We start from the raw sequence: 16,868 nt of genomic DNA on the forward strand, positions 1-16,868 counted from the left end.
ATTCTATCCATCTCCAAGTCCGGTGACTCAGTAATCACTTCGCACATTAACTCTCTCTCTCTCTCTCCATTTTCTTTTTCCATCTGACAGTTGGATAACCGATAGATCTAGCAAGAAAGAGCCTAGATATAGCGCCTTCGCTCTTCGTCGGGTCAGCTCCTGCCTTCCAAAGTCCCTGCAAGCTCGACATCTCCGACCTTAATGGCAACCATAACAATAGTGCGCATCACGATAGAGGAGGAGAAAAAGACATATCGGTTACTAGAGGTTAAGGCTGCGCATGTAAAGGCAAAGAGGAGGAACGATGGTGGCTCATGGAGAAAGAGCGGTGCGTAGAGTGTCAGTTAGCGGTTGCTGGTGGTATGAGGAATTTGTTGTCGACACAATCGTTTAATTTTTTCCTAAGTATTGATGATACGTGGGTCACCAGTTATATAAAGAAATAGCACTAGCTAGTTTTAAAATACTACCTTGTCCCAAAATAAGTGCAACCGTGAAAATCCGTGTCGAATTTTTGACCGTCCGTCTTTAAAAAGTTTATGAAAAAATTAAAATAAATTAGTCACACGTAAAATATTATTCATGTTTTATCATCTAATAACAATAAAAATACTAATGGACGGAGGGAGTGGTAAATAAAAATATTGAGATAAGGGGGGAGTAGTCTTTTTTTTTTTTGAGAACCAGGAATTTATTAAACTTAGAAGCAGAGTACATGCTTGAGAGTACAATTAAGGGACTCAAAATGATTAGATAGAATTCTAGCACAACAGTCCTTTGTTGGATAGGCAATATGGGAAATGTTTCTGACAATTGTAGGTTAGGTAAGGGGGGAGTAGTCGAGTATATCGCGTAAAAGAAAAAGAAATCTCTCGTTGTCTCCTCCGCTCCTTGCGCCGCCGCCAAGACGAGTCGCGGCTGAACAGGGGAGGGCCGGGCGGCGATCTCCATTGCAGCGGAGGGGAGGGGAGGGGATCCTGGTGCTTCCTCTTTCTGATTCATCTCTCTCTCTCCCACCCCACCGGGACTGGAATTTGCTTGCGCTTCTCTTCTAGATCTTCTCCTCCTCCTTAATTTGATAGCCTTAAACCTCTCTTAAATAATGACAGTTTGTTTGTTCACCCAAAAGTTTGGATCCGCCACTGTTAATGCCGCGTCTGCTGCTACTGACACCTTTGCAGAATTGCAGGCGTAGTCTGGTCGTCGTGGCGGTGAGGTGAGGGGGTGACGGCGATGGCCAACAGCGAGTACGAGTACGTGAAGAGGGAGTTCGAGCTCGACAGCCTCCTCCCGCCCTCTAATTGGATCGTTGTGCGCATCGACGGCTGCCACTTCCACCGGTACAGTTGCTCTCACCTTCCATCCGGTGGCTGTATCAGTTCATTCTCTGGTGGTAGTGCAGTGTGCGATAGTTTATGCAGACATGGCAATTTCAGTTTAAATCTCCTGCTTTTTGCTTGATGCAACATGTCTGTTTGGTCTTAGACTCTTAGGGATAAAAAAAGAAGCTAAACCTGCTATTATGCACAACGCCTTCTGCTTGGTTTTCTTTGTGATGATCGGTTTATATGAGAAGCAGGCCACAGTGTGTGTGGATACTAGACAGGGGAAATCACTGTTGCTTACAATTTGGAATAGTTGATCTGTGTTTGTCCTGTCCACTAATTTCAGCATTCTCTTTGTTAGATTCTCCAAGATACATACCTTTGAGAAACCAAATGATGAGCGTGCTTTAAGATTGATGAACGCCTGTGCCACTTCTATGCTCAAAAAGTTCCCAGACATAGTCTTCGCATATGGCGTCAGTGATGAGTACAGGTACAACATCTTCTCTTGGAATTTTCAGTTTGAATTTTTCCAGAGTCCTTAGTTTGTTCTTTCTCCAAAGGTAAATGAGAAACACTACACTTGATTGCCATGGTTAATGTTATCATTATGTAAGAGCTGTGCTGTTATATTACATGTGCAAAATGCCTCTTGAGTAGGTGATCAAAGACGTGAACTGTAGATACTCCCTGTTGACATAGAATGCATTGTCTTCAGTATAATTATAAGTTATTTGCATCTCATGTTTGTGTTGCAGTTTTGTTTTTAGAGAGGAAACTGAATTCTATCAAAGACGAGAAAGGTACCATTTAATATGTACACCATTTTCACTGAGTATCTTGAATGTGCTTATGTGCAATGTTTTATGACATTGGCTTTTCTACTAATAACTTGCATGCAGTAAAATTCTATCTTTATGTGTTTCCTACTTCACTTCTGTGTACGTGATGAAGTGGAAAGATTTCTTTCCTAATAAGGAGTTGAAGGAGCCTCCATATTTTGATGGTCGAGTTGTATGCTATCCAAACTTGAAGACTATCCGTGATTACCTGGCCTGGAGACAAGTGGATTGTAAGATATTCTCTCCACCAACTTTTTCTTGTATAGCAAAACAGATTCAATATTCATATTTTTGCATTGTGCAATGATGTTCTGTACAATGAAACCGTTTTGTATATCATCTTTACCTAATACGGAATCAGCTTAGCACCACTAAATATTTGTCTATGTGTTAGGAGATTTGTACAACTTATTTCTTCATTAAACAGATCGACTCAGAACAAATTCCTTTGTTGTGTTTTTTAGGTCATATAAACAATCAATATAACACCTGCTTCTGGTCGTTAGTGAAGTCTGGGAAAACTGAAAAAGAAGCTCAACAAGCATTGAAGGTAATCAAAATGTTTTAGAGAGTTTATATATGCTTCCAATTGCATTTTAATAAATGATTGTTTTCTTTTTGTTTCCTCTTCTTTCCAGGGGACATTTTCAAAGTACAAGAATGAGTTACTTTCACAACAGTTCCAAATCAATTATGATGATGAACCGGCTATATTCCGAAAAGGGTCTTGCGTTTACCGAGACAAGGTAATGCTGCCAAGAAAGCAAAACGGCGTCATTATTAATAGCTTTGATAATACTCAACAAAGTATTTACATAGTCTCTACTCTCTAGCAATGCCCATGGTAGTTTTTTTCCATACTTGCCATCAGAGATATTTCAAAGAAGATTTGGGACCTTGTAGTGAGACTTATTTGCTAGTTCTCTTGGTAGGAACTTGGCGAGATTTGCAGTTTTCAGTTGTTTGGTCATGCGTAATTATATGGAAGTGGAATGGCAAAAAAAAAAGAGGGGGGGGGGGGGGGGGGACAGATTAAAACTTGTCTGGATTTTGTAAAAAAAGGTACTTGTCTTATAGTGATAATCAGAGCACCCTTTATGCAATCCGGTGCCAGTTCTTTTTAAGTTATTGATCAAAGATTATGATTCTTATAACATGATTGTAAACCGCATACTACCTTTCTTTTATGGGTTTGATTGTGGAACAATCGTAGTTCTTGGAAAATTTTATCTTCATCCTTTTTCCTTTTTGTGAACTATTATTCTCATCCCTTTGCTGAGATTGACTAACCAGGAATGAAATAACATGCTTTCTGAAATGTTAATAGTTGTTAAATGCACTTTTGTATGCTAAGAGCTTTTGTATCACTGTAGGTAGAAACAATGGTGAAGACTGATCGTTGTGGAAACCCCATAAAAAGGACACGCTTAGTTATTACAAATGCAAATGTCGATATCATAGGACCCGAGTTTTGGGAAAAACATCCATATATTCTTCGAGAAGGTGAGTTGAGTTAACTCCTGTTCTATATATGCTTTCAGCAATTCAGCTGCAGTCAGAACTCTGAAAATGTACAGCATCAATCTAACTGGAGTCTTTGGTTAAAGAAAAATGTAGGTATGAGAATGTTAAGAAGTTTGACATCAACCATAGGCTTCCACCTTGTAATTGGACTGTCGTTCGCATCGACATTTGTAAATTTGAGCAGTTAGGACCCTCTTGTTTCTTCTTTATTTGAAAGCATGATGCAATCTCTTTTGTGTCTTGTTGAGAACTCAAATTTTCTTTGTTAGATTCTCGTTGATCCATTCATTTGACAAGCCAAATGATGAGGCAGCTCTAAGGTTGATGAATGCTTCTGCTTCTTTGATGATGGAGTCATTCCCTGACATTGTCTTTGGCTATGGTTTTAGCAACGAGTACAGGTAAGATATACCTCCTTATGACCTTATCCACTGTCTTAGAGCAAAAACAATTGAAAGAAAGAAACCTTTGCTTGTACAGAAAAAAAAGTCCTGGATGTCATGAACTGAATTGATTTTGTTTTAATTTAGTCTTCGCAAGATAAAAATATTATGACTAATAATCCATACATTAAATTGTATAGCAAAGGTTTCATCTTAGACAAATATTTTTATATTTGATGGACAGAAAATTCATCTTTTGCAAATGTTCTTTCTTATTTTCTTCTTGTTGTCGCAGTTTTGTGTTCCAGGATAAGACTGAACTATACCAGCGTCAGGAAAGGTAATTACTGATTTTATGCATTTCTATTATGCCTGTCCTTTCAAGAGGTGCCATTGACAAAATGATTGCACCTTCTTTTGCAGCTTAATCCTTTCATCATGTACCTCACGTTTCACCTTGTTTTACATGATGAAGTGGAAAGATTTTTTCCCCAACAAGGACTTAGTGGAGCCACCGCACTTTGAGGCAGAACTTCTATGTTACCCAAAACAAAAGATACTTTGTGATTATTTGTCATCGAGACAAGCAGAATGTAAGTTATTCCTCCTAAAAGGCATATATTCTGACACTGTTAAATGATTCTCTTCAGTGAACTTCAGTATGTATTCGTTTGTTCATCTTCAGTGAACTCACGTGCTACGTACTATTTCGCAGGCCACACCACCAACCAATACAACACATGCTTTTGGATGCTAGTGAAATCTGGCAAAAGTGAAAACGAAGCTCGTGAGATATTAAAGGTCTTCTTTCATCATTTCGGTTTAAATATTTCCCCCCTCTTGATCTTGTTTGATGCTTTGGTTATCTGTAGCCATAACTCTCTTACTGCTCTCTGCAGGGAACATTATCAAAGGACAAGAACGAGTTGCTTTTCCAGCAATTTCATTTGAATTACAACAATGAACCAGCTGTGTTTCGGAAGGGTTCATGTACTTACCGGCAAAAGGTAATCTTTGTTGTTCCCAAGAAGCATTTCGCCTGACTTCTTGTATTATTTCCGCTGCGTGCTTTGTTTTCCACAAGAATCTTAACTCGTACGTTTCAAATGGCTGCAGGTGGAAGAATCTGCAGACGCAGAGGGTAGAGAAAATACCACAAGAGAACGGTGGGATGTGATTGTGGCACACGCAGACATGGGGACGGAATTTTGGAGAAAGCATCCTTATATTTTAAGAAAATTGGATTTATTAGGCCGATAAAATTTTCTCATCAACCTTTTCCACATTATCTTTTCGTTGTTGTAGTGTTGTATATGCATTGTCCACACTAGTAGAAAAATGGCTGGCCTCTCTTCATTGGCCATTCATCTCGTTCATTTCGTTCATGTGCAAAACTTGTGCCCCTAAGATGCAGTTTCAGCTGACAGAGTTGAGAATCGTGATGATATATCTGTATCTTGCTGAATGGAAAATTAGGCTCAAACAGAGAAGGGGTACACCCGTGTGGTAATCATTTACAGTTTTCAAAAGAAACAAGAACGCTATACACTTATGATCAAAAAAAAAAAAACGCTATACACTTTTCAGAAGAAAACCTATAGCTATAGTAAATCATCCAGCTATGCATTTACCTAGTACTAACTCCTTTTTTTTTACAATTGTGAACAGCAAAATCAGGCAGGTTATTCAGCGACCTTCAGCTGAAGAACTTGCCTGCACAATCAAATATATATATTTTCACTCAAGTTCTATCTTCTTCCGTTACCAGATGATACTCAACCTCTGCATCCGTAAATGTTAATGCTTTCTGCAACTTTCTGTGGCAGAGAACCTCAACATCTGCCATGAAGACTGCAGTCACAGGGCGGTGATCAGAAAGCTTAAGCTCTCCTCTCCTGTAGGAAATTAACCTGATTCCCTTTCCTCGTGAAAGAATCCTATCACACCTGAACAGGCAACAGATATGATTTCTAAGCATGAACTTGAGTTAATCTTTTAAGGTTAATTATGCAAAAAAAAGAAGGCAGTGCTATGAAAAACTAACATACCATGCTGGTGTTCTCCTTCCAGATTTTGGCTCATCACTTACATACTTTTCTGAGTCAAACTCGTATTTATATGTTGGGGGGAAGCTGATATCTCCTTCGATCCAACCATCAAAAGTGTGTCCTTTACTCAATTCTCTTTTTAGCTGTTATAAAGGGAGGAAAAGCATGATTCAGAAATCTATAATGGTAATGAATGTATCACACCATCAAATTACCTGATCATTCTCAAACAATCCATCCCAATCTTGCTTGGCGATAAGTTCATGTGTTCTTTCATATGATAAGTTGATTCGGTAGTTGAGATCTCCAAACCATATGATCCTTCTGAAAATGATGACATGGATAACCATAAGAAATCAAGGGAAAAGATGGTTATATCGTAAGCAAGGCATTATCATGAGTAGTGTCCAGCGACAAACAGTAGATGAAACCATAGAAGAATAAATTCTGGTTGGGTGCAAGCCTCTCGAGGATAGTAAAAGGTTTTCATAAGACACAAGTTTGTGAACTTGTAATGGAAATGGGGGCGCTCAGCCCTTGGTCAAAAAAAATAAAAACAAGTTTGTGAACTTACTCATGGCCCAATATTCCCTTAGGCGTGCTAAGTCCAGGAAGTGGGTTAAATACTGTTCTTCGGAGGATTTCTTCAACATCTGCATTTCTTTTCAGTTCATCGCCATCCTTTTCTCCAGAAGTTAGGTGGCAACATACAAAGCAAAAATGTGTCTGATGTATAGACATGCTGACTGATATTGACCCCTGGAACATTCAAGAAGCACATGTGCACGGTGCACCAATTATTTTCTAAATTTTGAAAAAAGAAAAGGTGCAGCATGAAGAAGCATCGTCAAGCCAATGATTTGCAGAATAACAAAGCAGATGAAACTAAATTTTTATGCAAACATATAGAGCAGATAGAAGTACAAACCAACACCAAACTGATTAACCTATGGGACTTCTTGACTAAATGATTTGCGAATGTTTTGAGTGCTGTTGAATTGAATAATAAGAGCAGTGGATTAAAGTTGATACTTGCCTTGTTGCCCATATAACCCATTGCACCTACACCGACAGTTGATACTCTCAAATTCTGAATGTGCTTCCGCAAGTCTCTCCGAACCCATATTGAAAGATATATTCCCACCATTTGCTTGCTTACTATTCGCAGAAAGCATGGCCTTTTACTTTTAATCACTCCATTGTCACTGTTAACTTGATGGGATAAATCATCATTTGGAAAATTCACTGTTGATTTCAAAGATGCTGGAGTTGCTAGAGCCTTCAGTGAAGTGCTAGCCCGAAGACACTGAGCCATCATATCCAATGGCTGTTCAGGCCAAATCATTCCAAGCCTTTCTGGATGATAGAGTAATTTGGTTGTCTCTTCCAGTTTTGATCTGTCTTTTTCATAACTTAAGTTGGGGGACTGATCAGAAGTCTTTACTGAATCCATCCTGCTGAAATCTTTGCCTTTATGAACTCTTCCGTTGGAAGCAGCACTGAAGTTTTCATATGTTTTATCATGAACTACATCATTGTCAATAGCTATATCATCATTTTGTTTAATCAATGGATGAAGCTCACCATAATTGTCACTGTCAGACTCGCTAAGCAATTCATCTTTCATCACCATAACATAATCTGATGGATTAAACCTTGATGGTGAAGGAGGATCACTGTGACATTTATACTGCGGCTTATCTGGACAAATCTTATTCAAAGTTTCACGAATAATATGCTCCCATACTGCAATTGGACTGTTATCCTCAGAACCAAATATGTTTCCAGCATTTAATGGAACAATTTCTTGAAATCTGAAAGATAAACATAAATTTATGACAATGGATTTTATATACTTCAGTTGTAGTGCTGACAACAGAACAACCAACCAACATCATGACATACACGAATACAAATAGAACCAACACTATACCATAGCTAAATAATAAAATAATGTCTGTCTCTTTTGAAGAAACTGTGATGCCAAAATAATTTCAAATCATGATCCAGAAACATTTTTTTAGTTTTCAAAGATAAGAAGTGGAGTGCTTCATGCGAATCTGCGGCACAAATCTTTTACCTTACAAAATAGGGGGAAAAAATTTGTGAATAGTGATTTACCCAAGAACATAAATATCAGCCTGCTCCTCCTTATCCAACCAGTCTTGAATGTCCAGATCACTGGGTGGAAACTTGCCTGCAAGATTCCATGTCCCTACACAAATCCTGCATATAGAAAACAGTTTGAAACATATACAAAAGTATCATATTTTATTTATTTCAGCCGGTAACAGTTGGGTTCAATTGTAGCATTAACCTGAAATGATTTGTGTGATAGGAATACGGTGAAATGAGTGGCTGACATCACATTAATTAATTACATAGTGACATAAGATGATAGGAACAATACTCACTGTAACTGGAAGAACATAACTAGGACCAGGAAAAAAAATGCAAAGATGGAGAAAATTCTATACGGCTATACCTGAGTTCTCTGATGTCAATATACTGAGCACGAAGGGTCTCTGATTTGCGTCTTCTAAGCCTGTAAGGCATAGATTTAATTTCATCCCCTACATTGTGTAGTTGATTGCATTAGCATATAAGGCAAACCTGCCATGTCAGTTTTATCAAACAAGTGCTTGTGCTGCACATAAGGCAACCAATCAGCCCTGCCTTTTCAAATAGGCACTTAATGTACTAAACATGGACTTCAGAGTAACTTGAAAAAATATTGAAAGCTGAATGCTTGCTAATTATATTCAATTCTGTTTCATCCATTGTGATAACATCAAATGTTTATTAATAAAAACAAGAAAAGCATGATGTACTATTTTGTAGAACAGTTTAAGATAAACCGATCTAGAGGCATCATCACCCCAGGGAAACTGAAATTCGAGGCTACAGTCTCTCGTATGTAAATGATTACCAAACATAAGGTCTTTCCTCTTTGGTCAATGGACTCATATGTTCTGTCTACAAAACCAAACTAGCCTTTACTGCTCAGATTAGTATTTTAGCACCAATATGCAAGACCATTCCCTTGTATGAAAATCAACTAGGGACATCTCATCTAAAAGATAGAACATGTAGAAAGAAATAGACTTATCAAAAAACCGAATGTGCAGATCTTCAGCAGACCTCTCCAAAAAAAAAATGAGGAGCTAATAATGAAATTACCAATTGTTCCTGCACCAAGTCCATCTAAACTCGTCCCTTCACCATATGATTCATTATCCCTGTCTGCACAAATGGCATAATAAAGAGAACAATCAGAATATGCATGATTCAATAACATATGCAAGTTAAGTGCAAGAAGAGCAATTGATAAGGACATGTTGTTCACTAAAAACAACACCTACAGGACTTTTATCAAAGGGAGCAGCTGTCATTAGATAGTAAAGTAGATGGTCACATTACCACTCATTGAAGCAATAAGAAAAAAACGAGGCTATGAGTTAAGCAAAAGTTGCCTGCTTTATCCTCACTTTTTGTTACCCATTTTGCTCAAGCAAGCTTAGAAAAGAATCGAAAAGGTATCATGCTTTCGCCAAATCCTTGAACTCCCTGACCTAACATTCCTTTCCTTAAAAAGGTTGAATATACCAAAAGAAAGCCGCTGGTATGCAGAGAGTACTAGCCTAGCCACACATCACAATGGAAGTCTTTCTCAGAGATATTAATGACCATACCAAATTGCCGGCACTTGCAATTGCAAGATCATCAACTTACACACAAAATTAAACATGACATCTCCTAGTTCTAAAGAAAAAAAAACTAACCAATTCTTTGAATGGGATTATTTTTTAATCTTCTGAAAAAAAAAAGGAGAGTCAAATCACAAAGGCGTACAAGAAAGAGCTTCCATTGCAGTATGCTGGTCAGCATTCCCCTCATTGCCTAGCAATCAAAACAACACAAATTCGCACACCAAATTCTCCCCCCATTTTTCCTCCAGACAAGAGCAAAGCTTGAGTAAACTGGATCAAATCAGAGCAGCTAGGAAGGAAGAGGAGAGGGGACGGTGACTCGGTGAGGCAGGTTAACCTTCGCCGTCGAGCTCGCCGTCGCTGCCGTCGCACTCGTCGGCGCTGAAGTCAGAGTCGCCCGACCCGGAGCCGACGTTGAGCCACTTGCGAAGCACCACCCTGCGCCACAGCCGCAGCGCGCCGCACCCGCAATCCACGCCGCAGCACAGCATCATCGTCTCGGCGCACCTCTGCACAAGCCCCTTCTCCACCACCACCCGGAGCAGACGAGAGAATTTTCAGAATCAGACAGCAGCAACAACAAGAACAGCAATAATAACCGATTTGATCCAAGAACGCGAGCAAAAATGCAAGGGAACCCAACTCCACCCCGGCCAAGAACTGGTACCTGGTTCTCCCTCCTGCCCCCGCACCGCATCTGGGACGCGGCCATGGCTGGCTCCTGGAGCTGGTGGCCTCGGCGAGGTAGGAGCGGCGACGAGGCGGAGGAGGAAGAGGACGCCATTTTCGCTGGCTTCTTGAGCGGGTGGGCAACTGACTGGGCCGCCGCCTAAATGCAATGTGCTATATAATTGAAGGTTATTAGTACTAAATATTTTAATTAATTACTAAGTCCCCTAAAAACTGCACGAAGTACATTTTTCTAAATATTATTTTGCGGGAGTAATGTTCCCAAAAGAAGTCAACATAACACCAACAAATTCTTTTTTATAAATGTCAAAAGACTTTACAATTGTACTATTATGGAATGTTCATTAAGATAGACTTGACTATATTATTTTCATATACCTAAAACATATATTTTAAACAATAAAGTGTCTAGTATAATGTATTCATATGATTTGTTACTACTCTACTTTTTTCTACAGAATTAGTCAAACTTAAAATAGTTTAACTTTAACTAAAATCAAAACACTTTATAACCTGAAATAGATGAAGTACTTTGATTGCGCACATGCATTTTTTTCCCAAATAGTAGAATGATATTGTAATCACTGTTCGAGAGTAGAAATGAATAGATTAATTATTATAAAATTGAAAGAATCGATTTAAATAGTTCTTTAAGATTTATTTTTATAATCATATCATTTAGCAACTTGAGAAGCGTGTTGTATTAATCAATTCTTCATTCCTTCAAAAGAACGTGCCTAAGATATGTATTCTTTTATGATCTATGGGAGTTCCTTTGCAATTGCCAATCAAATATGTGACCATATTTTCTGTTTGGCTTGCAAGCGCATCGTCGACTCGTCGTCATCTGTCGCTCCCAGAGATGTCCTGCCGGATGCCCTGCTGAAAGGTGCCGTATCTGCTGTTTGGGTCTCCTTGATCGATGTCTGCTTTGGAAGGATTTCTAAACGATCCAAACAATGGAGCATTTTCGCTAGCTGCTCCGAGATGAGCATCGCTGGACAAGAAAACAACAGCAGATGAGACCAATTGATCGGGATTAATGTGCATTGATACGCTACCTCGTATCATTCCTGTAAATACTTATCGTGTACTCCGTATTATTCAGTGGAATCAATGAATCAGACAGTCACTTCAGTGTCTTTTCTTATAATGTGTTGTTGGCATATCGTCTCCTTGCAGCGAGATCAAAGTTTTATGTTTTGTGAGTGTTCCTGTTCCTGTCAGCGTCTGAATATTTGGGCTGATATTTATGTGGACTTGGATCCTTCACCTGTTACTTCAGCGAGGTTAATATGGCCCTGGAAAATGTTGAGTACAAACAATGTTTGTTGCCTAGTGGATTAGCAGAAAGGTACAATTTGGATTGTGTTACTATACTGTCCTTTTCATTGCCATAGAAATTGTTTGGGTGATAGCTCACTTATTTGATCGTATTAATACTGTTTAATGATGGGTTGCATCTAACATGCACAAAACCGTACTAGTAAATTGTTACAGCCAGGGATCTGAAGATGCATTTGTATTCATCTGATCCTGCAATGTTAGAAAGGTTTTGTAGACTGCAGGCAAAGAAATTTTTCTGATGGCTCCGATCCTTTTGCTGAAGTCAAAGTGAGCTTAATTAGTTCTGGTTTATTTTTATCCTTTTCCGGTTCAATTATTGACGAGTGCTAATATTGTGTCTTACTGTTTGTGGAATTTGCTTGCACATTAGCATGCATATGGTCAGTGGTGTTGTTTGCTGGTGTCTGCGTAACGTCCATCATTTGCATCAAAGGAGAGCACATGGATTGTTTTCTCCAGTGTCATGGATCTCAGAGGCATTAAAATTAATCTCTCAAGTCCTATCTATCTTTGGATATCTGAGATTTCTTCCCCGGCAAGCCAGCATATATAGTGGTCAGTGGACACCATGAAAGAGTTTGCTTCTTACAATTTGCTAATCTGATGACTCCACTACTTTCTCTAAAATAAATTGACCATATTTCAATTTGTATGGTTAGGAGTCCCAGTCATTATCATGTGTTTAATATCTGGTGTTTGACTACTGGCATGAATTATTTTTTTCTACATAAAATTGTGGTGGAAATGTTGCCACAATGGGCTGTCAATTAATAATAATGTTTTTGGTCTCTACAGATTGCTGACAACCAATAAGGATATTAGATTTTTTTTACATAATATATTAAAATGTTTAACTAGATGTTTATAGAACATGCTGAGATCTTGATGAAAGCAGCTTTCCTGTAAACAACTTTGTTTATTGTGTTGATCACAAATCTGAACTATATGCTCATTTCTCTCCTCACACCTACCAAATCCATCATATCTGATCAGACTCGCAAGCAGTTGCAAGCAGCATATTCCCCCAATCATTATTTCATTGCCAATTGTTTTGAAGCAGTCGCATTACCACCGTCTCATTCTGATAACTCTATGGGCATTTTTCAGGTAATCGTGCATGCACTTGCAGCTTAACAGGTTGAATATGAGAACCGCATTATCGGAAAGAACACGGTTGGGGATATTGAAATGGTTGGAGCTTTGATGCCGTAATTAGTTTCCGTCTGTTGTTTGGCAGATTTGCAAGAACAGAACAGATTGAAAATGCTGGAGATTTGTTGGCACCTATGAATATGATGAAGTTACAGTACTAGTACAGTACCCTGAAGTTCACCGGATCACTAGAAGAATTTTCATCTACCATTAATTCTCAGTACTGGGCAAGGAAGAATCTGCTTGAAGGGGATTCCTTGCACGAATCATCTGTCAAGAAAACAACCAACTCTAGCAGCACCAATTAGCGTCTCAACCCAGAACTCAAAAGAAGTTAGTAGACAGAAAGGGACAGTTAATTGTTCAGAAATCAGTATAATTCAGTAGAAGTAGGACGAGCATATATAGAGAATACAGTAGCACACGCAACAATCCTGAATTCCCATGCCACTATGCCAGTGATGACGAACTGGTGACGACGATGAGTCATCAGCTAGCCATTGTGCAGCATGGTTCTCCATGGCCGCAAAGAAGCTAGCATCGGTGATACTTTCCTGCCAGAACAAGGACGGCAAGTCTCTTTGCAATGTTCATCTGTGATACTTTATCCATTTATGTATTTAAGTGATTGTTTTCCACAATAGATGGCCAATTTGTCAGTATCAGATTCATTCCAAGATCTACCATTTTGCCTGGCCATAAAATGCACATGCATCACGGAAAGTTTTGAAAAAGAATAACAGCAGGCATCTTAAAACATCCAAGTTCCTGGCAGCAAACAGGTAAAGAAACTTTCACACAGGTACATTGGTAAATGATCGAGCTTGACTGCCAAGGTTCAGTGCCATCAAAAGTGAAATGGTTTTGCAAGGTTGGGTATCCCCATGGGCATCTATAACACTACAGAAGCTTCATTGCCACACACAAAAAAAAAACTCTTCACTAAATTATTTTGCAGTCAGTCATCGGCTTTTGCCTCCAAGAGACGATAACACAGGTTAAAGTAAACAGTCGTAAATCATCCATACTCAAGCCAGCCAATGAACAGACTAATCAGATGGCACGCCCACGTCTGGAGCAGTCTCGCTGGTTTTCTGGTCTTCCAATGTAGCAAGTCGTTTGTCAAGAGCTTTGTAACGGGCATCCACATGGTCTTGTAGGCCTTTGACCTGAGTATGCATTTGAAAGGTCAGATGCTTTTACATTGAAACCCAACCAGTATCATGCACAGTGGAATTGAACATGCACATAAATTTTGTGCAAAGGGAGCAGGATTAGAACCACATATAGAGAATCATAGAAACCTCAATCTTACAGCTCAAACAAGTGGCCTGTTTGAAGGACCCAAGAAAAATATGAAAAGTTAACTTCTCATATGAATAGCCTCCTTAGCTATGCCATAGCTGGACCTGGATGGTTATATTGATTGGAGGTAACACAAGTAGACCATCCACCCATTTTAAGGAACCTCTTCTGACAAACTACAGAGTCACATATATTGCATCTTACAAAATAGCTTCCAGCTTTCATCCACGTGACGTGATTCTACTTTTACATGAGGTTATCCCACCATTGCATACTAATCTAGGACTCTACGTTAATCAGGCATATGGACTATCCTAAAGTTCTTCCATAGCACTGTTGGCATATACATATCATTTCACCTTTCTCACAAAAGAGTCATTTCTCACTGAAGTTCCAACAAAATTTCAAATTGGAAACAAGTTATTGGTAACAGCACCAAGGTTCTTGCTGATGACAGGAATGCACCAGTTTCAAGTTAAAATACTCTGAAGAAAAGCCATTTATAGCTGCAAATTTTATGTTGCAAGATGACGTTCCTGTGCAACTTAAATGCACAGACGTTGCACTAATGAATGCCTATGTCTATGATAATATAATATGTAGGATACTGGGTTCAATTCAACTCCAACCACGCCATAATATTAATATTAAATGGCATCCTAAAATTCACTCTCTTTTTCCACATTCTTGAACACAAAGCATTTTCTGTGCACGCAAGGAATGGCAAACACATTGTTTTCAGATTCAAAGTGAATAGAAATCTCATAAAGAATGGTGTTATGGCATTGTCTAGAAAAACATATTCAAGCAACAGTATTTCAGAATATCAGGTTGTGGCTTCTCATCCTTAGGCGTTTTGAAAAGCTAGTTGCTTCTGTGGACAATGTACATTGTACGCGAGAGCCCACCAAGATGACCACAAGCTAAAAATAATTAAACTGCCACACGAACCTTCAATTTGGCAAGCCCAGATTCCACATGAAGTGGTACTGGAACTGTCAACCAAGCCAAACTTTGGAACTGCGTTGCTAGTTAAATTATACAATTGAACACAAGTGATAGTTAAATTGAAAGTGGCAGGACCATGGAACAGTAGCCTCTATCACGGTATCACCACAGACACTCCACATTATCAGAAAATAATTGGGGAGAGGAAAAGTTCAGGCTTGGTTTTTAATCCATGCATGTTATTGGCAGCCCAATTTCAGGACAGAACAACAGCGTCAAATCCCCTTTCGGTCAAACTGAAGAGAATGCAGCACAATCATATGATATAGACACGAAGATTAAATTGGTAAACACATAAAAATAAAAATCTAGGTAACGATCTAGACACGCATAGCGTATATCCGGAGTTGCAAGCTTGAAAAGCGGGTATCCCTAAATCTCCCTCTCCACAGGCGACGTGCGGGGGACGCGATTCAACTGCCAGATAAACCACCGACGATCAAGGATCCAAGATCTTGGGTTTTAGGGAGGAGGGGGCGCACAGACCTGGAGGGCCATGGAGTCGTGGGCGAGCTTGTAGTCCTTGTAGAGGAAGAAGCCGCCGGCGGCCCCGGCGGCGGCGGCGCCGGCGAAGAAGGAGGCCAGCCTCACCCGCAGCATGAACCCCATCGTTCTCGCGAGGCGGAATCCCTTGCCTTGCTTGCTCCCTTCCCCCCTTCCTCTGCCGCCGCTCCGTGCTGCCAAAGGCGTGCGTGCCCCGTTGTTTGGTGTTGTGCTGGCCGCGACGGCGCCTTGGGCTTGGGCTTGGGCTGCTCGGGCTCGACTGGCTCGTCCTGCCTGACTGCATCGGGCCCATATGTTAGTGGTTTTGCTATAAGTAAAACTCAAAATTTGTTGAACAAGGATACTTTGCAGTACTGTAGTTACAGTAGTAGGGTCTATTCGGCTGCAAGGTGCAGTCGTTATAAGACAGTGTTGCTGCTGCAGCTGCTTACACAAATCATTGTTCCGGCCGGCTGCACCGCAGGTCCGCAGCCGCATGAGTGAAGCCGAACAGGCCCGTAGTGGCTGACAGGTGGACCCGATCCTATATGTCAGCGGCAGCTACTGCATGTGCAGTACTGCAGATAATCCCTACTGAAATTTGTTCCATGCAATAAAAAAAGGTAAAACACGGGCAAAATTATTTGCATAGTAGTTTGGTGAAAAGGGTAAAACGATTAGGCATAGAGTGCGATTTAATATTATCTTAAATATAATACTTCATTGTATTTACGGTTTCAAACTGCAATTTACTAGCCTGATGTGATACACAAATGGATTTTTTTAAAGAAAAAAAATCAAACTTCTACCAAGTTGAAAACTCCACATCAAAGTTCATATCTATCTATTTTCTTTAAAAAAACACGGTTTTTATTGTTAATAAGATTCATATTCATATATTAGCCTTGAATATTTCTCTTGGTATGCCTTCTAGTTCTATGGAGTATCAAAAAGCCTCAACTCTTTTCCATATACATCATCCCTAAAATCAGTATAGTAACATTGAATAAAATAGTACTTCCTCTGTCTCTAAATTTTTGGTTGAATGTGA

At 39.5% G+C, this 16,868-nt stretch overlaps 3 protein-coding genes across 7 annotated transcripts; 1 reads left to right on the forward strand and 2 right to left on the reverse strand.

The window, feature by feature from the left end:
• The first annotated feature begins 852 nt into the window (after positions 1-852).
• LOC127773709 (tRNA(His) guanylyltransferase 2-like) lies at positions 853-5,450 on the forward strand. Of its 4 annotated transcripts, none has more exons than XM_052299850.1 (15): positions 853-980; positions 1,190-1,340; positions 1,687-1,818; positions 2,084-2,128; positions 2,228-2,397; positions 2,632-2,717; positions 2,806-2,913; positions 3,541-3,670; positions 3,775-3,874; positions 3,961-4,092; positions 4,370-4,414; positions 4,498-4,667; positions 4,790-4,875; positions 4,974-5,081; positions 5,191-5,450. In XM_052299850.1, exons 2-15 carry the CDS (start codon positions 1,234-1,236, stop codon positions 5,332-5,334), a joined length of 1,563 nt encoding a protein of 520 aa, XP_052155810.1. In that variant the 5' UTR covers positions 853-980; positions 1,190-1,233; the 3' UTR covers positions 5,335-5,450. The 4 variants fall into 4 exon arrangements, 3 of the variants coding, with proteins under 3 accessions (XP_052155810.1, XP_052155809.1, XP_052155811.1); XM_052299849.1 differs by having other exon boundaries at positions 857-980; positions 1,182-1,340; XM_052299851.1 differs by lacking the exon at positions 853-980 and having other exon boundaries at positions 1,038-1,340.
• Positions 5,451-5,601: 151 nt separating this feature from the next.
• Positions 5,602-10,648, reverse strand: LOC127773708 (type I inositol polyphosphate 5-phosphatase 1-like). Of its 2 annotated transcripts, none has more exons than XM_052299848.1 (10): positions 10,500-10,648; positions 10,170-10,353; positions 9,303-9,365; positions 8,608-8,695; positions 8,244-8,348; positions 7,159-7,936; positions 6,697-6,881; positions 6,338-6,446; positions 6,123-6,265; positions 5,602-6,020 (listed from the first exon to the last, which is right to left on the reverse strand). In XM_052299848.1, exons 1-10 carry the CDS (start codon positions 10,614-10,616, stop codon positions 5,816-5,818), a joined length of 1,977 nt encoding a protein of 658 aa, XP_052155808.1. In that variant the 5' UTR covers positions 10,617-10,648; the 3' UTR covers positions 5,602-5,815. The 2 variants fall into 2 exon arrangements, with proteins under 2 accessions (XP_052155808.1, XP_052155807.1); XM_052299847.1 differs by having other exon boundaries at positions 10,170-10,356.
• A 3,097-nt stretch (positions 10,649-13,745) lies between these two features.
• Positions 13,746-16,046, reverse strand: LOC127775181 (uncharacterized). The gene is made up of 2 exons (XM_052301503.1): positions 15,821-16,046; positions 13,746-14,190 (listed from the first exon to the last, which is right to left on the reverse strand). Exons 1-2 carry the CDS (start codon positions 15,941-15,943, stop codon positions 14,071-14,073), a joined length of 243 nt encoding a protein of 80 aa, XP_052157463.1. The 5' UTR covers positions 15,944-16,046; the 3' UTR covers positions 13,746-14,070.
• Between the last annotated feature and the right edge of the window lie 822 nt (positions 16,047-16,868).

This window comes from Oryza glaberrima, chromosome 5 (genome assembly GCF_000147395.1).
Source record: "Oryza glaberrima chromosome 5, OglaRS2, whole genome shotgun sequence".
In the NCBI taxonomy this organism is placed as follows: domain Eukaryota; kingdom Viridiplantae; phylum Streptophyta; class Magnoliopsida; order Poales; family Poaceae; genus Oryza; species Oryza glaberrima.